The sequence below is a fragment of the Mytilus californianus genome, unplaced genomic scaffold, assembly GCF_021869535.1.
Source record: "Mytilus californianus isolate M0D057914Y unplaced genomic scaffold, xbMytCali1.0.p SCAF_4, whole genome shotgun sequence".
Classification (NCBI taxonomy): domain Eukaryota; kingdom Metazoa; phylum Mollusca; class Bivalvia; order Mytilida; family Mytilidae; genus Mytilus; species Mytilus californianus.
In genome coordinates this window covers 78489983-78515526 of record NW_026262690.1, presented here as the reverse complement: position 1 = coordinate 78515526, position 25544 = coordinate 78489983, and the positions used below count along the sequence as shown (strand labels likewise).

Genomic DNA, 25544 nt, shown 5'->3' with positions numbered 1-25544 from the left:
TCAGCATATCAAAGAACCCCATATATTCAATTTTTGTTGAAATCAAACAAAGTTTAATTTTGGACCCCGATTTGGACCAACTTGAAAACTGGGCCCATAATTAAAAATCTAAATACATGTTTAGATTCAGCATATCAAAGTACCCTAAAAATTCAATTTTTGTTAAAATCAAACTAAGTTTAATTTTGGACCCTTTTGACCTTAATGTAGACCAATTTGAAAACGGAATCAAAAATTAAGAATCTAAATACACGGTTAGATTCGGCATATCAAAGAACCCCAATAATTCAATTTTTGATGAAATCAAACAAAGTTAAATTTTGGACCCTTTGGACCTCAATGTGGACCAATTTAAAAACGGGGCCCAAAATCAATAAACTTAATACACGGTTAGATTCAGCATATTAAAGAACCCCAAGAATTCAAGAATAAAACCCCATTGAAATTGATCAAGAAATAAGTAATTTATACGAAGTATCTTCTTTTGCACAATACTGTGCAATTGAATATTTCTTGCTATTGTGCAATACTGTACAATTGACAATTTCTTGCTATTGCGCAATATTGTGCTATTGGATATTTCTTGCTATTGCGCAATACTGTGCAATTGAAGATTTCTTGCTATTGCGCAATACTGTGCAATTGAAGATTTCTTGCAATTGTGCAATACTGTGCAATTGAAAATTTCTTGCTATTGCACAATACTTATTATATAATAATTTACACATCCTGTTTGGTGTGTATCTCCTACCATATCATTATTATTTGCTTTTAAATATTAATCAGAAATAACCAACTTAAAATGGAAAATTTTAAAAGAAAAAAAAAGGAAAAAAAGAAAAAAAAAGAAAACCCCCCCCCCCCCCAAATTTTTTGAACCCCCTTATGATTCATCACCCCCAAACTCAATCCCAGCCTTCCCTTTGTGGTATGGTACCTTGCAGTACAATTTCAGAGAGATCCATACACTTGAACACAAGTTATTGTCTGGAAACTAGAAAAATGCTTATTTTTGGCCCCTTTTTGGCCCCCAATTCCTAAACGTTTCGGGCAATTACCCCCAAACTCAATTCCAGCTTTCCCTTTGTGATATGGAACCTTGTAGTACAATTTCAGAAATATCCAAACACTTACACACAAGTTATTGTCATGAAACTAGAAAAATGCTTGTTTTTTGCCCCTTTTTTGGCCCCTAATTCCTAAAATTTTGAGGCAATTACCCCCAAAATCAATTACAGCCTTCCCTTTGTGATATGGAACCTTGTGGTACAATGTCAGAGAGATCCATACACTTACACACAAGTTATTGTCTGGAAGTTACAAAAATGCTTATTTTTGGCCCCTTTTTGGCCCCTAATTCCTTAACTGTTGGTACCATAACCCCCAAAATCAATCCCCACCTTCCTTTCGTGGTATTGAACGTTATGGTAAAATTTCATGGAGATCCATTCACTTAAACTAAAGTAAGAGTGCGAAAACCAATGTGTCTTCGGACGACGCCAGACGACGACGACGACGCCAACGTCATACCAATATACGACCAAAAAATTTTCAATTTTTGCGGTCGTATAAAAATTACAAAAAGAAGCATTCAATCCTTATAATTACATTTTTATGCTACAAACATGAAATTATGAGTTAAATCAAGTCTTTCATTTGTTTAATTATATATAACTTTAGGAATGCCTTGGTCAAAATTACGGAATCATATATATGAAACTTACATGTAATGCAATTATGTATATTTTTTTAAATTTCTAAATTTTCAGTTTATTTCATAATGATTGAAAATCTCTTCAACCTATTTTTTTAATTTTTTTGAACTTAAAGAGTCAAATAATTTCAAGACATTACACATGCAGTCTTATGAGACCAAACATAATTTACTAATGGATATATTTGCAGCCAGTCAATTTTTTTTAAATTTCTTTAATAACCATGTGTATTAAAGATCAAGAAATACATTTTCTCTGAATACTGGTAACCTGAACAACTATGTTTTAGACTTAGGCCAATTAAGGTTTGACATATTATATATACTGTAAGTTCACAAATTATTGCGTTCATTTATTACTGGACCTTGGAAGAATTGACCACAATGCGAGATTAATTATTGCGATTTCAGGAAAAGCTACTTACAAATATATGTATCAGATATCAAAATGCGAGTTATCATTATTGCGATACTCACCCATAGGCATTATTGCAATAATTAAAACCTCACAATAATTTCTGAATTCACAGTAGACACATGTCTATTGTTGAAGACTGTATGTTGACCTCCAGTAATCTTTTGACCTTTTTTTCATATTGTGTTGGGTTGCTGTTCATTGTTGTATACACCACATCAATTTTTGTTCTGAAGAAATAAATACATGTACCTGAATCAATGGTTTGTGCAAAAATCTGAACACCCTCATACGGCTGTGAAGTGTCTTCTGCAAGGCTTTCTTCAGAAGTTGTACGTTTTAAACAATCTTCGGCTATTTTCAAACTGGATGTCATACTCATTGTACTGCTTAACATAGATTCTAAACCCCCAGCTGAAATAGAAATAATTCAGGATTTGAAAGCCATTAAAAACCAGCTAAAGTAAAATCTTAGACATCTGAGCTTTGCTCAAAGTATAAAAAATCAATAGCAGTGCATCTCAAACTTTACTTTGAAATTTCATTTTTTTTAAATCTAGACAAGCAGCTATGACTTATAAGTTTCAAGGTTTGTATAGATTTTGATTTTGTTTTTTGTTAACTTTAAAGAGCTGTACCATACATTTATCGAATTAAAAAACGATAAATTGTAATTGATTTATCAAAATATACAGATAATCAAAATGGTTATTTGAATTTTTCCGTTTTATGATCAGCTGTTGGCTCTAGTATTCATTTGCAACTTTCTGTTAAAGATCCACATAGAATGTGTTAACTGTCAACTGTCTGAAATATTTCCCAACAGTGAAAATATATTTTTATTAAAAAACTACTCTCTGTTTCTTCAACATCTGTTAGCTGTCCTCAAAATGTAATAGATTTGGTATTTTTTTTGTTGGTTTGCTGTCTCATTGAAGTATAAGCAATATTTTCTTTTATTGAAACCTATGCACTTTTTCCTTTAAATTAATTAAATGTATTTTTAATATTATTATATTAATAGATAATTGATGGTTTTTTAAACAAGAGGGTGTTTCTCATCTACAATCTCTTCGAAGGGTGACAGCTCTGAGATGAGATGTAGACAAGAAACATCCTCGAGTTTAAAAGACCATTGATCATCTGTTTATCGATGTTTTCCTAGGCAACATCAATGACGTAGGCTCATGACGTCATACATTATCTGTTTCTCAACTGAGAAAAACCCACATCAATGGAGAAGCGTGATTTGAAAAATTATCACCAAAAAAATCAAAGCAAAATTTTAGAAAATAGCTATAATTATAATTTATTCATAACATATAAGCATTCATTTTATTTTGTCACTGTAAATCCACACATGATCCTCTGCATTCTTTGTATTCTAGGCAAAGCATTCATACAAGGTTATAAATACTTAATTAATACATGTAGGTATTAGGAATTGAATATTTACCATGTTGATTTCTTTGTTTGGGTTGCAATGTAATCTCCAAACCAGTTATTTCCAATTCTGTACTTTTTTGTATCAGACAAGTCCATGGCACAGATACAGATATCTCATGTATAAAACCATCTACTACTTCTAATGGTATACTGCTACTTTCTAAAGCTTCATTCAAAGACTGAAAATGTAAAAGATACATATAACATATCTTAAAATAGCTTTACATTCAGAGTATAGAATACCTTTTGTCAATTCTTCAAGGAATCAAGTTTTCTCATATAAATCTGTTTCCTATATTTCATTAGAGTTATGTTCTATTAGCAGGTGAATTTATCTCAGATTGGTGCCACTGTATTTTTTTAATTTAATTTCAATGAAAAAACTGTCAAAATAATCGTCGTTTGTGGTTTTGTTTTTATACATGTACATCATTTGAAGTTTCCAAAATTTTAGCCCCATAATTTAGAGGAGCTTTTGGTTAATTGACCACTAAGTTTAAAATCATAGATTGCCTCTGGCAACAATCTAATTCATCTTATTGGAACCAAATTAGGATCATTTGTAGGGGACTTTCAATATAGACTGTATCATGATCTATTTAAGCAAAATGTGTTAAATATCATAAGGAAATTGAGTCCAGAGGCAAATATTTCATGCATGTTCAGGACGAGAACAACATAATAAGGAGATGTGGTATGATTGCCAATGAAACAACTATCCTCCAAATTTCAAATGAAGTGGATGTAAGCATTCAAAGGCAACCGTACGGCCTTCAACAATGAGAAAAACCCATACGTATAGTTGGCTATAAAAGGCCAAAAGTTCTAAGAGTACACTGCAGTTATAGGATTGATGAAATTGTTATGTGGCTTAAATGAAAAGTATTAATTGCCCCATGCTCCAATGCAACAACATTTCCCAAGGAATACATTTTAAATGGGGTTCTTCCAATCAACAATTAGTTTCAGAAAATATTTGAAAATTGTTCAATCAGGATCATTGGTTGTTATTAGCAGCCTTTGTTTTTAAGTTTTAGGAACCAAATGAACCAAATTCAGACCTGTATTGTCCATGGTCTTTATTCAAAAATTTAAACTGCCAAAAGGGTACAAATTATAGAGTACTATAAGCAAAATTTAAATGTATGAGAGAAAATTAATTTCAAGATGCTTGTTTATGTTTCCTCATGTTTGTATTCAAATTGTAGAGGGTGTCCTTATCTCTTCAAAAAAAAAAAACCTCATCAAATAACTTACCTAATCCATATCAATATGCAATTTAATTAAAATAAATGGGGAATGTGTCCATGGGACACAGATGATGCCCCTGCTTGCATATAACATTATAAAGGGACATAACTTAAGAACGGTAAAAGTGACACTACCCAAATTTGTACTTGATCTGAGTTTTGTTGTAATAAGCATTGTGTATAAGTTTCATAACGTTTCGTTGAGGAAAACTAAAGTTAGAGAACGGAAACGAAAAAATTCTGCATTTTTTCCATTTGTAAAAGGGCATAACTCTAGAATGGTAAAAGTGACGCTACCCAATTTCAAACTTGGTCTGTGTTTTGTGGTAATAAGCATTGTGTATAAGTTTCATAATATTTGGTTGAGGCAAACTAAAGTTAGAGAACAGAAACGAAAATTTCAGCAATTTTTTCATTGGTAAAGGGGCATAACTCTAGAACAGTAAAAGTGGTGCCAACAAATTTCTAACTTGATCTATGTGATGTAGTAATAAGCATTGTGTATAAGTTTCATATAACATTTGGTTGAGGCAAACTAAAGTTAGAGAACGGAAACCAATTTTGGGACGTACAGACGGACAAGGGTAAAATTTAATGCCCCCACCGCGACGGTGCGGGCATAAAAATTGTATTATTATCTGATAAATGTCACAATTAAATGCTTCATTACATTTTCATTTCTTTTCATAGCATAGCATGATGGAATCTGCTTGTATTTATTGAAATGAACAAAGTGTAGTAGTCAGCAGGGAACCACAGCTTATGCATTGTGATGTACAATGTACACTCCAAAAACATAATCAGTTATTCATTCAGCTTTGGTGTTTCATGCTGTTGCATGTGTTTAGTTTAAGCTAAAGGTCCTTCAAAAACTAATGTGATCATTAAATTGAACAGCATTGGACTTAAATATGGAACAGTGTTTTACTGTCAAAGTCTTATTCTTTTGTAATATCTCCTTTACATTAACATCTTCTTTTCCTATTTTTGGTTAATGACATACACAACTTTTCAAATTTTTTGTTGTTTTGATTTTGGCTTATTTTATCACTGGGTTTGTACTAACATTAGGAACACGATGGGTGCCACATATGGAGCAGGATCTGCTTACCATTCCGAGCACCTGAGATCACCCCCGGTTTTTGGTGGGGTTTGTGTGGCTCAGTCTTTAGTACGCTGTATTTTGTGTACTGTTGTTTGTTGTTTTTTGCCATGGAATTGTCAGTTTGTTTTCGACTTATGATAGATATAGGAAGATGTGGTATGAGTGCCAATGAGACAACTCTCCATCCAAGTTACAATTTATAAAAGTAGACCAATATAGGACAAGGTACGGCCTTCAACACGGAGCATTGAGTTTGAATATCACTTTGGTATCTTTCGCCTCTCTTATGACACTTTATTCAGTGTTCTAGCATCATTTACAAACATATTCAACTTCTACTTGGTAAACAGTTTTTTCCATGAAAATACCACAGAACGATCAAACATCATTTAAAATTACCTTTTTCACTAGATATTTTCAAATTATAACCTTTATATTAAGATTTTTTTCTGAATTCCTGTGGCGAAAAAAAGGATGTGAGGACAAAGCACCTGTACAAATGTTTACATTTGAATGAATAAGAAATATGTCAAAAGGGACAGTCTAGTTTGGTATACTATAGCCCTACATGGGTTAAAACTCCTTATGTAAAAGAAGGCTGTTTTCTACCAAACAAATTTTCCTTCATACATGTAGAACAAAGCAATCAGACAAACAGTCCTAACCTTGGGAACCCCTATTAGGAGATTGAGTTCGTCTGGAAAAGTTTGGGATTTAATAGTGTAGTTACAAAGCATGGTACCCGCTTTTTTTTTCTTAATTGAAAGACTTGTAAACCAGAGGTCACAACTAAAAGTAAAGCATAATGCTAGAACTGATGTCAGAAACAAACTTTCCTCTTATTATATTGTGAACTCTTTGAATTCACTTCCATCCTCTAAAGTTGCCGCACCTTCTCTGAAATTGTTTATAAACAGACAGAGGTCTGTGCCAACATTTAACAGGACAGATGAACAAGGTTGATACAAAGCAAGAAAGTAAGTAACATCAGCAACCTGACTGATCAAGCACCATTGTTTAAAAAATAGAAACATACAATTTTACATGTGGCCCATATTTACATCAATAAAGGTCTATTTTTGAAGTAATTTTAAACAATAACTATTAACAACCTCAACATTTAAATCTAGTTGGGTAATGTTTCCTTTGCCACTGGAAAGATTGACGCTCAGCTGATCGAGAGTCAGCTTCTCTTTCAGAAACTGTCCAAGATAGTGTTGTAAAAGGTATCTGCATGCCCTTTTCTTCACATAATCTGACCACGGAAAACTCCAAGGCATTGTTATTTCAATCTAAATGATAGATCTATTCATTCACAAACGTAAACAAAGATGACCCATCTTTTTTATTTACGGAAATTACGCACGTGATATCGTACGAACTTACCGATTTATGTGCCGCTGATCCCGGACACTTCTACTGTACACATTTAAAATCAACGAGGGAATTCCAATACATCATTTTCTGTTTAAAGATTTTTAAGTGTGAAAAAATAATTACAAGAATAACCAAAAAGATATGAACATTATTGAAAAGAAAATGTGAAATTTTAGGATTGCACTTATTTCATATCATTATCAAGTTCTAATCATTGTGACTTTTCTTTTTTGCATATAAACAGAAAAAAAAAAGGAAAAAATCAAGCTCATTCAAATTTTTAAGCTCTTTTGTACACCAATATCCAGACGGTGTTCCATTATGGGGGTATCGATGGGGGGTCCATTTCTGTCTTCTTTAATACACCTTATCGCTAATCCCGAGAATCTGTCCCGTTCGAACTTTTGACGTCATACAACAATCACTTTTCCATTGTGGCGTCAGACATTTTCTATTATGACGTCAAAATTTTACGGGAACTTGTGTGATGTCCAGTAATGGCGGACAAATAGCGATAAGGTGTATTAATTTTCAAGTTCGCTCATTATTCTTATCTTTAAAGGGGCGTTAGCTGTCAAATTCATGTTCACCGATTTGACTCATATTCTCATATTTGATTTATAACATACTAAAACCAGAGACATTGTTATATGTCTCTGCTAAAACGTATATCCAAATTACAAAAAGTCTAAAATAAACAATTAACAATGCATGGACTCGATAATATGTATCACCATTTCGTGTGTATTTTTGTCTAACGTTAGACGTCATCTAATTAACCGTCGAGATGACCTCCGAAGACTGCCGACGGTCATATAACTCAATTTAAACAGATAGCGTCCACGTGCAATTTGATTTTTCTATGTCTATTTGATTTCAAATTGTATAGGTTAAACAGTATGTTTATCACCGTTTTTACCTGTATAATAAAGATTTTTCAAGTGTGGATCGAATCAGTCAACCAAAATGGTTCATCCTTGTTTCACTTTCAATGTTGACATTCTTTTCCTTTTAATAGCTGAATACATGCGTAACCCATCTCCAGCTAAGGGGTTAAATTTAAGGTCACATGAATACGGATTCTATAAGGTTGAATTAATCACTTGCAAGTGAATAATTCATCAGCAATGTTTCTTAATTGCCTATTTTAACAAAATTGAACCAAATTGGCTGCTAAAAGTGAATTTTTATTTCACTATATCAATTTCATTAATGCCTGGTTGAACAAACAAAAAAATCATATTTAGATTTTTTTTATATCTCGTAGCTAATGCCCCTTTAAAAATATTAGCTATTCTGTAGTTACCCCTGCTTTTGTAACCGTTGTGGCAACACCGCCTGCACTGTGTCCATCGCCATAGACTGGCCACTCGACCAACTAGCTAGGCTATATAAAAATATAGCTTTCGTTAGACGAGTAATGACTTTCCTCAACGGCTTTATCTAGGGTTGTAACACAGCACATGATGTATAATGGCAAGTAGGATGGTGTATCTTTCAGATCAGTAATGTTGGTCTGTCGTATTAAAAGGATGATAAAACAATTACCATGCCGTCACATCAAATCATAATGTTGTTATATACTCTAAACATATGACAACGTTACCACAGACGTTCTCCATCGTATATACTAGAAATAACATGTATTTTTCTATTCACTATCAATTCCTAGTTTACTACCCACAGCGGTCGCTGATCACGGATTTCGGGGAGGAAAAGGGGGAGGGATAAAAACAATTCCTGTCCCCAAGTTTCTATGTGGATTACACAGGCAGTTATTTTTTTTTACCTATATGTAAGTCTAGACTCTTATATGTAACATTTTTAAAGTATAAAGGTTTTTTCAGAGACAACTGCCTGTGGTAAATTATGTATAGAAAACTCAATTTTGTGCGATTAAAGGAAAACTAAATGATATTTAAAAATAGAATATGAGAAGATAGCTCTTACCATGTGCTTTCAAAAATTTAAACGAAAAATGGAAGTCACGGGACTCGTTTTTTTGCTACAAAACAAAATAAGTAAATTCATAATACATTCCTTCATAAAAGGTCATTTATTTGATTTATATCCCCTTAAATGGCAATGTTGTCAAACATTAAGAATATAACAAAACATTCTGTATTTGAAACAAAAATCGCAAAACTATCATAAAACACCTAGCTACTTCTCTTCATTTAAATGGAAAGTCCTACAAATGAATTCCATTTTTTTTTGCACATTTCATTAAAGATCTAGACCGATTGTTTTCTGCAATTAATCCAAGATAGAGGAAGGTATGCGATCTGCCTTAAATCACAGGTACAAGACGAGATTTTTTTTAACATATGTATACATGGTGTATATAGTGTTTCTCGTTCTCGTTTTTTATATAGATTAGACCGTTGGTTTTCCTGTTTGAATTGTTTTAGACTAGTCATTTTGGGGCCCTTAATATAGCTTGCTGTTCGGTGCGAGACAAGGCCCCGTGTTGAAGGCCGTACTTTGACCTATAATTGTTTACTTTTTACACATTGTGACTTGGATGGAGAGTTGTCTCATTGGCACTCATACCACATCTTCTTATTTCTATATACTACTAGTGTATTCAGTATATATACATATATTGAAAAAATATAGTCTTGCACCTGTGCCTTTAAATGTTTTTTTTTCTTTCGGATTAAGCTCTGGTTTGAATTGCTCTCAGGGGCACTAAAACTACGATGAAGACAACAAATATTCGTGATTTGTTCCAAGTATTTATAAAAGCGGCACGTTGAAAGAATAATTCACTATTAGCAGTGAGTTTGGTTCATTATTTTTTTCAAAATACCTGAACATCGCAGGTAGAATTATTGTCTAGCAAGACAGTAATTCGACATCAAAATCCGTATGCATGCAACCTTCCATTTGACCCTTAGTTGAAGTAAGGTTGCGCAGCGCATAATTTGTTATTTAATATAAAATGAATGTCAGAACTGAAAATTGAAAGAATTGAGCCATATGGAACACTGGCATAGGAAAGGAGGGGATTGCAATGGGGACAAATTCCAAAAGGGTGGGGTAAACTATTTGTTTTGTCCCCCGACCACTTTTTAGCCAAAAAATCTATTGTAAAACATAAAAAGAAAATGATAAAGGACACTGACTATAACTACTACACTATAGATTTTTTTTAGAATTTTGCTCGTCACTTTCAGAAGCTTGCCCCTTTTTGAGTCACTGAGGGAGAACCAGTTCCTTAACTGATTCGGTATTTCGTACACAGACCAAACGAAGATTTACATATTTATTTTTTTATCTTTGACATGAAATCAAATACGCACCGGAAAATAATCATTATAGTATTGCATGTGCTTGTCTTTCTATTCATATTTACATATGCCGTTTAGCAAACACACCTGTTTCCTGGCATTGTGTAGTATGCAACACCTGCAACTACTCGACTGTCCTTTACGACCTATTCGATCCAGCAGACAGTAATACATACTCTGTATTATCATCAAACCAGAGTTACGCTAGCGCGTCAGATTCTCTGAGGTCTAGCCCTGGTCATCCACAAGCGGCATCATTACCAAAGCCAGACAAAACAAAGACATTACCATCAAAACGATAGTAGAGTTCACTCAGAATACTCATTATCAATTTTCAGAGTGTTAAAAATCTACGTAACGATCTGCAGGTATTACTTGAATCTACAAGACCAAATGTCATACTTGGAACTGAAAGCTGGCTATCAGACAAGATTCATAGCAAGGAGATTTTCCCTGATTCCTTAGGTTGTAACATCATCCGTAGGGATAGAAAAGGGGACCCACATAGAGTGGTGATCATAGCAGCACGTCACGACCTTGGCCTCACACAGAGTTTTAGTAGCGATAAAACAGAGCTGATTTCAGGACACATCAAAATGGGACATAGAAAATCAATATCACTCAACTGTTTCTATAGACCACCAAATAAACAAGACTCAGAATATATAGATACAGCATTGGCAGAAATAAAAATCCCACGAGAGAAAAATAAGAAAAACATTTTTCGATTAGGTGACTTTAATCTTCCAGTCATTGATTGGACCTCATATGATACACACAGCAATCAAGTACCAGCACAGGTCAATCTAGCTTTCATCAGGATGATTGCAGACCTAATCGTCCAACAGCTGGTGAACAAACCAACTAGAGGGGGAAATACTTTGGACCTTTTGTTTACATCACATATAGGTCATCTCGAGAGATGTAAGACACTTCCACCAATCGGAAACAGCGACCACGACATCGTACTATTAGACCTAGCAGCGAAAAAACAAGACCAAAACCAACCAGTAGAACCACCAATCTCTGGAAAAAACCGATATGGAGGGAATAAAGAAAAGTCTTACTGATAACCTCACTGAATTTCAAAATGCCAGGTCCAGCGACATCAACACAATGTGGAATAACTTCAAAAACATCATCAAGAATGTAATGACCAAATATGTACCAATAAAACAGACTAAGGAGAGATACAGTAACCTTGGAAGAATACACAGCTACGGAAAATTAGCAACAGCTAGCAAACAGCGAGCATACACCAAGGCTAAAAGGTCTAAAAACACTAAAGATTGGAAACGATACAAATTCCTCAAGGTTGCTCATGGAAAATACATGGAAGATATCATCAGCACAGAGCACAAGAAGCAACTAAAACGCTTCTGGTCCTACATCAAGAGCAGGAAACAAGAATCAACAGGTATTGTAACCCTAAAAGACAAAGATAGTCTACTCCACAGCGATACACCAAAAAAGCTTTAATATTAAACCATCAATTTCAATCTGTCTACACAAAAGAAGACATACATAACATAACACATACGGGACCAAGTCCATTTCCAACTATGGACAATATCACAGTCAGCAAGGCCAGAGTTTACAAACTACTCCGTGGATTAAGACCATTTAAAGCAACTGGTCCTGATGAAATTCCAGCTTATATACTTAAAGAAACAGCTGAACATATATCACCATACCTGACTTTACTTTACCAGAAATCTTTGGACACCGGAACCATCCCCAACGACTGGCGAGCTGCCAAAATTGTACCAGTCTTCAAAAAAGGTGTAAAACACGAAGCTTCCAACTACCGACCAGTCTCATTGACTTCCATCTGTTGTAATTTGTTGGAACATATTGTTCACAGCACCATCATGGATCACTTTGACCAACACCAGATCCCATGTGACCATCAACACAGGTTCAGAGCAAACAGATTTTGCGAAACCCAACTCCTGATGACCCTAGACGAAATTGGCAAGAACTTAGATCAATGAGAACAGACAGACATCATCCTGCTAGATTTCTCCAAAGCGTTTGACAAAGTGCCCCACAAGAGACTCCTCCAAAAAATGTACCATTACGGAGTACAAGTATTAACCCTCCAGTGGATAAAAGACTTCCTAAGCAAGAGAACTCAATCTGTATTGCTTTAAGGGCATAAATCCGACCCCATAGACGTCATCTCAGAGGTACCACAGGGGACAGTCATTGGACCACTTTTCAGGAAAGTGTATAATGCTGCAAATCTATCAATTTCTACCTGACCCTCCTCTCTGGCCTAGCTGCATGTATATAACGCGGATTTGAGAAATTATTAGTCACCGTACAGACGTGTGGGTTTAGCAGCTAATGCCCCTTAAAATACAGGAAAGTGTATAAGTTATATGTATATATATGTTCATATATCTACAAAGGAGAAAGACATTAAAACAGATTCTCAGTCATCTTGATTCACAGTTCAAAACTGTCGATCTCACTACATTTATTTTAGAAACTATGTACTTCCTTCTAGTATTAAATTGTATTAGTGACAAATATATCTTTCTAATAAAGCATTATTAATCCATTAGACAACAACAGAGAGGAGGGTCAGGTAGAAATTTATAGTTTTGCAGCATTTGCCCGAATTACAAAAGTTTCATAAGGAACAATAAAAAAATCATGAAACTGTCACAAAGTATCTGCATCATCGTTCGTAGATCTTCGTATTTGTATAGATTTGCAGCATTATACACTTTCCTGTATTTTAAGGGGCATTAGCTGCTAAACCCACACGTACGTCTGTACGGTGACTAATAATTTCTCAAATCCGCGTTATTCCGACTTTATATAAATAGAAGGTGATTTTTATGGACTAATGAAAAGACATGTGATCAACGTATATCTTCAATAACATTCATTAATCACATGTCGCTGTGGCCTTTTATAGCAGACTATGGTTTTGTTCATTGTTGAGAGCCGTACTGTGACCTATATTTTGTTAAATCTACATCCTTTGATCTCTGTTGGATAGTTGTCTCATTGCAATCATACCACATCTCCTTATTTCGTAAAAGTTTTTGTCTAACCGCATAGTAATTGTTTGTATTTTTATAGAATGTTCTCTCTGTGTTGCTTTATGAATTTGGTAAACTAAAATTAATGCAAAGAAAAAAGAAGACTTTCTATAAAAAGACAAAAACTAACTATGCGGTCAACCAAGGCCTTTTACCTACAAAGGAGAGAGAGACATTAAAATAGATTCTCGGTCATCTTGAATCGCAGTTCAAAACTGTCGATCTCACTACATTTATTTTAGAAACTATGTACTGCCTTCTAGTATTAAATTGTATTAGTGACAACTATCTCTTTCTAATAAAGCATTATTAATCCATTAGACAATAACATGTATTCGTCCTCTTTCAATACATTGGATATGCTGTATATGAAGACATCAAACGATGGAAAAGATAACAAAGCCTTAATTAGAAATACAATGGCAAAAAAGATAAATGCCGAAAAGACAAATATCAATCTGAAAAAAAAACAATAGAAAAAAGTAAAAACTGACCAAAACGAACCCCACAAAAACCTGGAGTGAACCAAAGTCTCTCGAACGGTACACATTTCCTGTTCAAAAAGCTACTAGCGGCAAAGTAGTTCGTTACCGAAAACCCAATTCAATTTCGATAACAAGGACTATGAATGTGTTATCGCTTTCAACTTGTTGCATATGACAATGATATTTATTAAAATGGTTTGGTATGTTTATGTTGAATATTGTTGAAATTCAAAAAGTTCGAGAAATCTACACAGAAATTCTAGACAACCCAACAATAAAAACATTTATGGGGAAAATTAGTGAGAATATAAAAAAAGACAAGCAAACACAGTTATCCCACATAACGAGATGTAGTTTGTTTTGTTACTCGACTATTTGTGTTAGACAGACCAGATAATACAGATAATAAAACTTATAATCAAATCAGTTTATTTAATAATTAAAGGGCCTTAAATGGCATATCAATTACAAACAAGAAAATAAGAAAAGAAAAAAAGACAAACATATGCACATTCAATATAGACAATACTTTCATCAAACATTATTAGTAGTATATGATTTAATAACATGTACAAAGATATACAATTTGTGAGAGAGCAGGCTGGGTGAAAGAAAGATAACGCCACTCTATATAATGTCACTAAAACTTGCAGTTAGATGTGTCAATTTGGTAAATTTTCCAATTTATTTTTTGTCTTGTTTCAAAACTTAAATATAAGTATATGTCTCTGGTACACAGGAATATAATTGCAACATATGTTTGTTCACCATACGAGAAACATATGTTTTCGAATGTTTTGAAACATATGAAACCATAATTTTTGTAATCATATGAAAAACATAAGACTTTCAGATGTTTTTCATATGTTTTTAATAGACATATGAAAAATCACAAAAGAATGTGTCAGTGGGACACATATGATGCCCCCGCTTGCACATACGATATACAAAGATATAACTTGAGAACGTTGAAAGTGACACCACTAAAATTCAAACTTGATCTGTGTGTTTTTTTTTTTTTTTTTGGGGGGGGGGGGGTATAAGCATTGTGTATAAGTTTCATAACATTTGGTTGAGTCAAACTAAAGTTAGAGAACGGAAACGACAGATTAGACAATTTTTCAATTTAAAAGGGGCATAACTCAAAAACAGTAAAAGTGATGCCACCCAAATTCAAACTTGATCTGTGTTTTGTGGTAATCGGCATTGTGTTTTAAGTTTCATAACATTTGATTCAGGCAAACTAAAGTTAGAGAACGGAAATGAAAAAATCTGCGTTTTTTCCATTTATAAAGGGGCATGACTCGAGAACGATAAAAGTGCCACCAATTTTGGGACGTACGTATGTACGCACGAACAAGGATAAAACTTTAAGTCCCCTTTGCATAGCGATGGGGCATACACATTCTCTTTTGAAAATATCTAAAATTTTCTCATATCACATTATTTTCTCAATACGTGATTTCTTAAACAGGAAATCCTCGGGGCGCCACGAAATTTTTCAACTTTTCAGCGGCCTTTAAAATTGAGAAAAATTTGTTAATTGAGAGGGTGCACAAATATGGAATAATACTGTAATTAGATCTGCACGAAGTGTAAAATCTGGAAACTTTATGAAACTTTTATATTTATGTAGCTGTAATTTGTTCCTTTATAGTTTTTTTTCTTCACAGTCACTTCACAGTGTTTTAAAGTATTTTTGTGTATGCCAAGTGCAAATTTCTTACTTCTGCCTATACTTGTAGCAATTTTTAGTGTTTGGTTTTTGTCTAAATGGTGTTTCCCTCATATCGTTGTTTTACTGCATTGTATTAGTAATCAATCAAATATTTCCTCCAGTCATTTTAGGCCTATAAGTTAAACTAATCTGCTATATTTATTACTTTCGTTAACGAAAACGGGGGAAAACCTGAAGCACACTAAAATTTAATCCTTTAAAATGTCTATGTGTTTGAAGAGTAAAGATTCAAGAAAACAAATGAATATAATAATGATATACTTCACCAAACGACATACATACAAGCATATTATTAAATCAAATGTTCCCTCCTCCCCACCCTCATCTAACAAAATAAAACCATGTGCATGATTTGATTTGCAGCAGGCTAAGTTTACGAGCATATTCCGTCTACGCCAGGGACTTACAACCTTACGACTTTTCAAGGTGCGCCAGAGGGTTGCATCCTGTTCTGCAAATCATGTTCTGCCAAAATTAGATGCATGTATTTATTAAGCCATAATGAAATAGTAAATATGGAAATTGCTAAATACATATGTCATTTGTGAAGGCATACACTCATTTTTTAATGAAAAAAACCCAGATATTGAATAAACATTAAAATCACATTAACATACAATATATAAAGTTTATATCTTTTATGAAACATGAAAGACACAAGCTTGTTTGATAATCGTTTAGCAAGAAAAAATACATAACAGTTTGCAAATTCAATGAAATATTTCACACAAAAAAAGAAAAAGGAAAGAAAGAAAGAAAGAAAGAAAGAAAGTAAAATAAAATGTGTTAATGTCCTCTGAGTTCATAAATCGTGACTGTTGCCATTTTGACACCTCATAGGTAATCCTGTAAAAAAGTAAAATAAAGTTAGTGTGATGTAACATTGTTATACAATTAAAAAAAAGGCACACATTTAACTGTTAATTATACACAATAACATGTAGTGCTAGATATGAAAACTTTATGTGTCTTTATCTGCCGTGTTCCCCCCCCCCCCCCCCCCCCATCTTTTTGTTTTGTTAATTGTATATGTTTATTGATCTCCTGAATCTTTGAACTAGACACACAATTTATGTACTTAGTCAAATTTTGAATTGCAGTTCAGGACCGTCAAATTTAAAAAAAAAAATATTTATTATAAGGGTTAAGTATACATCATAATGGCGTCAGATCTTTTAAAAGCTATTTACCTTTTAAATCCATAAGTCTTGATGAGTTTTGTAGAACATTTCTGACAATGACAATCTGATGATGTAGATTTTCATCCATTTTATTTATTCTTTCAGCTGTTTGTAAAAAAAAAAAAACAGGTTTAAAGCTAACTTTTGAAAATGAGTATACATTTCCGTTAACAATAAATGCGAAGGAGCATTTAGTACAGAGTGCTAATAGAAAAGCATGGGAACATGTATTTTCCATTTAATAAAAAAAAATGAATTGATAGATCTTCTTTAAAAGTAGGATAATCGTTCTAAGATTTTGAAGACTTCAATCATATGATATAAAAAGCATATAGAACATTTCCATCAATTTTCACAGCTTTCGATAACTATATTTAACGTTTACAAATTCCAAAATCTTTAACCAAAAACAAATTAAATTAATTACACAAAAGATTGCAAATTTTATATTGTAATTTAAAAAGGAACGAAAGAAAGGCACATTTTCCATGAATTATACATTGTAAAATACTCAAACAAAGCAATGACAAACAGATCAACACTTACCAGCGTAGAACCCAGTTCGTTTGATTTTCTTAACAGTGACGGGTTGTTCGTTCTCATTAAAAAGGGCTTTGTTTAAAGTTCTGAGTTTGCCTGTATTGGCAGTGATGGTATTTTTCCATGTATAAATTTCGTCAGCAAACTTCTTTCCAACCTCATGTCTTATATCATTTTTATTGTAAATCTGCTGTAAATCTTGTAGAATGTTTGGAATTCTTATGGTTCTGTTCTTTTCTAATCGCGAAATAAGAGCTACAAGTTTAAGGAGATGGTTAACAGAATATAAAATATTAAAGGAGTTATAAAAAAATTTTGATTTTTTCCCACTAGTTTTTTGCAATATTAAAAAACTTACCACTTTAATGGCGAGTCAAACTAAAAACATATTTATTCATATTATGAAGCACTCTCCAACTAACTATTTGATAGAACTTTTTTTTTTATAGTTTAATGAAAAGGCGTAGTTAAAACGTATTTCTGGATTAATTTTGCACATGTCCCAAAGTTTTTTATAGCTGATTATGGTTTTGCCCATTGATAAAGGCCTTATGGCGACATACAATTGCTTAAATCCACGTCATTTGGTCTATGGTGGATAGTTGTCTCATGGGCAATCATGCCACATCTTTAATTTTATATCAGGTACGCTCGTGACTAAAAGTTTAAATGTACCAACAAATATTTAAAGTTTGCCATTGAAAAACCAAACTTAAACAAAACATTAAAAACCATCGAATGTTTAAAAGACTAAAAATATGGAAAGCGGCTTTTTACATAAAAATATCTTACGATCAGAAGTCATCGTTAGTTACTGAAGCAGCTTAATTTTTTTCTTTATATTTAAAAAAAAAATAGATTATTTTCAAACTGAAAAAATTATCGGTGACAAGCTAAACTTTTGTTAAATCTTAATTTAGAGGAAAATGTGTTATAAAACAACTATGTGTCTGTTTTGTATGTTGTACCTGATAACTTACCATTCATTTCGTCATTAGACTCATCAATTTGCCATTGTCCATGTTTTGTAACTTTTTGTAAAATTCTCATTTCTGCAAATAAACCAAAATAAAACTTGTAACAAAAATTAAAAAAAGGCACAACATCAAAATTATTGTCTTATGACAGTACTGTACGATTTCTTTGACTGATATAGTTTTTTTATTCGTTGACATTGATATTACCCCGCATCTAAGTTCTTCGATGCACACATGTTTAATTTTTGACATATAGCAAAGAATTCAATGCAATGATAGCGGCGTTATGTACCTTCTTAAACTTTGATAAGGTATGTAAGCCTTTTCTCCTTATTGAAGGCAAAAGTGTGACTTTGAGATGACGAACGTCAATAAAGCGGTTGTCTTCTCGCTTTCATCAAGTGTGTTTAATTGAGATTCTGTTAATTAAAAGCCATATCCTTTCTTTTCAACTACAACCGTAAAACTATATTCTAGTTACAAACCTTTCAGTAACTTTGAGTAGATCAACTGTTCCTTTATAAGGGTAAATATGAAATACGTTGCCAGGATACAAAGCACATACTGTAACTTGTCAAAAACACTGGAGCTGTAGAAAAGAAATGCAAAATGCAAAAAAAATATTAATAACACACAAAGCAACACAATGGTTTGTTTTTGTTTTTTTTTCAGAATGCAATTATTTATCAAAGAAAATTTAGCAAAAATCATTAAGTTTTGATTCATATTTATCAAGAAAACAGTACTCATATATCGTAATAAGTCTATGGTTGAAATTATGCCATTTACTAGTACTTAAAAGTGTATACTCTTACCTAGACACTTCCCATTTAATCATTGAACGATCCTTTACTTTGTTGAAATCTATCGGACGGCAGACAACCAAATCCGAAAGCATTAAAATAATGAGAGCGAAATACATCTTCTTGATTGAAGACATCTTTAACGTTACTAAGATGGCAACGTTTACATCATAAACAAGGCGCCGACAGTAACGCCGCCAACGTCAAATATCCTTTTTTTTCTAAACAGCGATATTTTGAAGTATTTTCTTTTGTAAAAAAATGACTAAATAGAAGAATAGTTAAATCCTGACGGTCAGGTAGAAAACACCTTCTTGTCATGAGAAACACACTGCGATAAATTAAATATGATGTATTGTTGGAATGCACAAACAAATAAACGGAAAGTTCACCAAGTGAAAACTAATGTCGTTGACTGAGATTAACTTGCCATATCCGTAAAACATTTAACATCATCTATAAATGCAGAGGATAATAAGATTAACTAACTGAGCGAGTTTAATCTCATTTTTCTTCACAAAACACTCAAAAGAGACAGCCTTCAATGAAAAAAAAATGAGAAGGAAAACAGTTGGTACCCATGTAAATGTCTTCTGTCTGTTGAAAAACATATAAAAAAAACCCCACATAAAATGAATTGTCCATGCAATAAACTTGCATTTTATAACTGATGGTTTAATGCAATTTCTTGCTATCAAACAGTTACAACATGTACAATGAGCGTCTACATTTGTAAACAAGTTATTTTAGGATCCGGATGATAACTAAAACTGTTTAAATGTTCCTTGTCCAATTCGGAAACATCGTCAGTGATTGCCTATGTTTAATGCTAACCTAAAATTTTAGTATTGTAAGAATTTGGTGTTATGGTAGCCAGTTCTTTTTAGATTCATTTAAATTTATTCAGTATTTAAATAGATTTGGATTTATTTATAGATTGACATTTTTGATTTTTGCTGAAGAACACATATTTATCTTTAAAAAAATCAGATTTTATTGCTTTTCTGAGTTTGAATTTGCAATATACTATCTGTATTACAAAAAAGCAAGACATATCTCTGTTTCGACAGTTTATTATTTTTATTTGAACTAAAAATAAATTTCCGCCAGATCCAAATATTTATTTACCAGAAAACTGCTATGAAACTGCAATATGTTTCTAGGTGTTTAATCCGTTTTTTATATACATGTATTCATTATTTAACACTTTCAATTCATTCAAAAAGTTTTTTATTTATGAAATAAGATGGATAACAAACTTCTGGAAAATTATCTCAAAATTGTTTATAACATATTTTACCTATTTATTTGTATCATGCATATCGTGCAAACTTCAGCATAAAAGTCATAAAGTACCACGAAACAAACCAAACTATCACTATCCACACCGATCTGTGTCCACAGTTGTATAACATGAACAGATATTTGACATCACCCATTTTGGTCAAGGTTCTCAAAAAAATCCCCGATTTTGTACAAGAGTCGGAAGAAAAGTATGAAGAATTATATATGATTAGAAAGTGCAAAAGTCTATCATTGATTAAATTATACGTTTATCAAGTTGAATTCCCAAAGCTTTTTTTTACATATAATTTCCATCATGTTGTGTATCTGAAATTCAAAATGACTGTCGGTACAATAAAGCATTAGTTTTCATTTGCTTGTTGTTGTTTAACGACACTTAGCTCTCTCGGCTATATTATGACTATTTGTTGGTGGAGAAAGTCAGAGTATAAGAAGAGAACCACTGACCTTCGGCAGGTAAACTGGCAACCCTTTGGTTCTTCATTTGATATACTCCGTCTCCCAAAACTGGCAACCCTTTGATTCTCCCTTTGGTATCATCCGTCTCTCAAAACTGGCAACCCTTTGATATAATCCGTCTCTCAAAACTGGCAACCCTTTGATTCTCCCTTTGATATTATCCGTCTCCCAAAACTGGCAACCCTTTGATTCTCCCTTTGGTATCATTCGTCTCTCAAAACTGGCAACCCGTTGATTCTCCCTTCGGTATTATCCGTCTCCCAAAACTGGCAACCCTTTGATTCCCCCTTTGGTATCATCCGTCTCTTAAAACTGGCAACCCTTTGATATCATCCGTCTCCCAAAACTGGCAACCCTTTGATTCTCCCTTTGATATAATCCGTCTATCAAAACTGGCAACCCTTTGATTCTCCCTTCGGTATTATCCGTCTCTCAAAACTGGCAACCCTTTGATATCATCCGTCTCCCAAAACTGGCAACCCTTTGATTCTCCCTTCGGTATTATCCGTCTCCAAAAACTGGCAACCCTTTGATTCTCCCTTCGGTATCATCCGTCTCTCAAAACTGGCAACCCTTTGATATCATCCGTCTCCCAAAACTGGCAACCCTTTGATTCTCCCTTTGAAATAATCCGTCTCTCAAAACTGGCAACCCTTTGATTCTCTCTTCGGTATTATCCGTCTCTCAAAACTGGCAACCCTTTGATTCTCCCTTCGGTATTATCCGTCTCCCAAAACTGGCAACCCTTTGATTCTCCCTTGGGTATCATCCGTCTATCAAAACTGGCAACCCTTTGATATCATCCGTCTCCCAAAACTGGCAACCCTTTGATTCTCCCTTTGATATAATCCGTCTCTCAAAACTGGCAACCCTTTGATTCTCCCTTCGGTATTATCCGTCTCCCAAAACTGGCAACCCTTTGATTCTCCCTTTGGTATCATCCGTCTCCCAAAACTGGCAACCCTTTGATTCTCCCTTTGGTATCATCCGTCTCTCAAAACTGGCAACCCTTTGATATCATCCGTCTCCCAAAACTGGCAACCCTTTGATTCTCCCTTTGATATAATTCGTCTCTCAAAACTGGCAACCCTTTGATTCTCCCTTCGGTATTATCCGTCTTTCTTTTACAGCGTCTCCTGACAATTATCATTAAAATGAGATGTGTTATTAACCACAGTTATACAACAACCCAACACCACACGACAAGATGCAAATTAATTAAATTTAGGAGAAAAAAAGCAGTTATAGTTGTTTATGATGTCAAGAACATTGGCCCCATGTCCCCTATGGGTACGTTAGTAACGTGAAAGATGGATAATAAACGCAGGTGAAAAAAGGTCAAAACAGGTGCAATTTGTGTAGCCTCACGTTACACGTAAGGAGAATCTGTATGCACACATAGGCCTAAGTTTAATTTTTGAAGTAAAGTCGTTTTGTAGGAGTTGTTTCTCTTAATTTTAAAATTAAAATTTGAAAAGTAAGACATCTGCGACGCGTTGACAGCGGGGAAAAATTCAAGGTCAGCACCAGTCTCAGGAGCAGTGTCGCACTTTATGTTCAATTTAATTGTAAGTAATCGAAATAAATCAACTCTTAGTACTTCATAAAAATTGTGTTAACATTCCAATCACAAATGTGTAGTTTTCTCTGAAAATATTGTAGAAATAACTCAATATGCTCTATAAAGTTGTCAAAATAGGATAATTTTATGAATAGCAAATGATTATTTCATATCAACTTAAAAAAAACCGACTGATCTTAATATTAGAACCACGTCACACACCGTCACGTTGCAGGTCCTTGTTCTATGATGTCATGTTATACTTGACAACGAAAAATAATTTACACAAAAATTAATGAAAGAAATCGAACGTCTCATCGTTTCAACTAGGGCATAATATTCTAACAAACATGAATACAAACAAATTCTAAACAAGAATGTGTCCATAGTACACGGATGCCCCACTCGCATTATCATTTTCTATGTTCAGCGGACCGTGAAATTGGGGTCAAAACTCTAATTTGTCATTAAAATTAGAAAGATCATATCATAGGAAACATGTGTACTAAGTTTCAATTTAATTGGACTTCAACTTAATCAAAAACTACCTTGACCAAAAACTTTAACCTCAAGCGACCAAAAATGTCAACCTCAAGCCGGACAGACGAACGAACGGACGAACGGACGGACGGACCGAAAAACATAATGCCCCTCTACTATCGTAGGTGGGGCATAAAAATAAAGTAGTTCAGATGTTTTAGTTAGGTGTATTAGCAAATGCAGCTAAATCTAGATTCAATTTGACAGGACTTTTTTCGAGTCGATGTTTCCACAGTTTTTATTACAAAATTGAGCACTTAATATATCGACAAAGATCAGCTATACATTTATACAAAGGTGTCCCAATTTTTTGGGGTACGTGGTACCATTTGTTTGTCTTATGCCATCAACAATATCTATATACTGGAATTACCGAAGTGCTCAAATTGACTACAAGAAGGCAAGTAAGTGAGTTAATATGTAATAGATCGGTACATAAGCATTACTTTCTGCAAACTCCTTTACGGAAAGTTATGCAATTCTTCACTTAAGACGACCACTTACCCTGATTCCCCCTGTATATTTTTTTTTATCGTTATTCAAAATAATTTACATCATCTGATGACATGTAAAGAATAACGAAGAGAGTAAGAAAGCTGATATTATATATTTGTTTTATATGTACAAGACTAGTTTGCCAGTCCTGAGGGACAAATGGCTGATAATTTTCCTGAATATTTAAAATTAATATCTTGAGACATTTCATCTAGAAATTCTGATTCAAGATTCTTATTCAATTTTTATAAGCTTTTGAATAGCCGTCATATCATAATACCGAATAAGAAGCCTGGTATCTTAGATGAGTTATTATAATGCTTCCTCCAAAGTCTTTTTATACCAAACACCTTCTGGGCCCTTGATTTTGGCCAGGGGTTCCCATTACACTGGCTGGAGGTACATGCCAAGTAAAAATGTGCAAGAAAAATAAAAAGATGTATTTAGGAGATTTCAACTAAAAATCAAATTTTCATACTAGTTACAGCTATCCTGAGCAACTATGACTTGACTTTTGACCTATTGACCTAAAACCATAGGCTTCCTACCTTTTTTCCTTCTTCAACAATTTGTATAGGTTTGATAAACATCCAACATAACCCAGAAACAACAAATTGCAAACAATTTTTCATGATTTTCAGTCTATCTTTATCAACTTTGACCTTTATCTTTGACCCATTGATCTAAAAATTATAGGATTTTCTCTTCTGTATATTTTCCATCTATACAAGTGTTTTTATACACCATAAAATAATACTAAAATTACCATCCAGAAACAAACTTTTAAATTATTTTTTTAGTAACAGTGACATTGATCTTCAACCCATTGACCAACAAACCAATAGGCTTCTTTCCCTTTCCTATATCTTTTATCTGAGCTTCATTTCAATCAATCAAGGGAACCATCCGGAAACATGATTTTCGAGAGAAAAAATGTTATTATTTTTAGTAAAGTAGAGAGGCGGAAATTAACAAAGGATTATAAACTGACAAAAAAACCCGAAAAACTAACAAAAGACAAACAAAAATCTTAAAACACAAAACATAGAAAACTTAAGACTGAGCAACACGAACACCTCCAAAATCCAGTGGTGATCTCAGGTGCTCCGGAAGGGTAAGTAGATCCTGCTCCACATGAGTCAATTCGTTATGGCGTCCGTAAAATTTTCGAAAGGATGACTTCAACTTCATTAATTGGAACCATTGCTTTAATAGCTTCCTTGTAGGAAGCAACACTCTATCATGGAAATCATGATAGGAAATGCAAACTCTGGAATATATTATCAACTTGGAGATTATTATCTATATACAGACGCTGCCTGAATGTTGCTACATAGTAACAGTGATATTGACCTTAATCGGATGACATTAATTCAATAGGCTTCTTTCCCTTTCTAATATCTTACATCTGCACAAGTTTCATTCCAATCATTCCAGTGAAACTTAACTTTACCATCTGGAACCAAATGTTTGTAAAAATATATATTTTGTAACTGTATCATTGACCTTATGGTCATACTTATAAATTGACTGTTTACCTGATGAAAATTTAGAATTTTACGAAATACTTAGAATTTTCTACACAGGGAATAAAATACCTTAGCTTCATTTGGCAAAACCTTTCGGAAAGTTTGGTCCTCAAATCTCTCCCATTTCGTACTTGATTTGGCCTTTATGACTTTTTTGATTCGAGCGTCACTGATGAGTCTTTGTAGACGAAACGCGCGTCTGGCTTTAAACAATTTAAGCCTGGTATCTGATAAGATGAGGTTATTTCTTTCCATATATCTTTCATCTGAATATT

General features: G+C 33.5%; 1 protein-coding gene across 1 annotated transcript in view; it reads right to left on the bottom strand.

The window, feature by feature from the left end:
* LOC127738562 (autophagy-related protein 2 homolog B-like) overlaps nucleotides 1–7283 on the bottom strand; it is a 115620-nt gene extending 108337 nt beyond the window's left edge. The window contains exons 1-3 of the mRNA XM_052249850.1: nucleotides 7043–7283; nucleotides 3586–3754; nucleotides 2382–2543 (exon numbers count right to left, since the gene is read on the bottom strand). Of these exons, the coding sequence (XP_052105810.1) occupies nucleotides 2382–2543; nucleotides 3586–3754; nucleotides 7043–7210 (499 nt within the window). The 5' untranslated portion in view covers nucleotides 7211–7283. The remainder of the gene's footprint in view (nucleotides 1–2381; nucleotides 2544–3585; nucleotides 3755–7042) is intronic.
* Between the last annotated feature and the right edge of the window lie 18261 nt (nucleotides 7284–25544).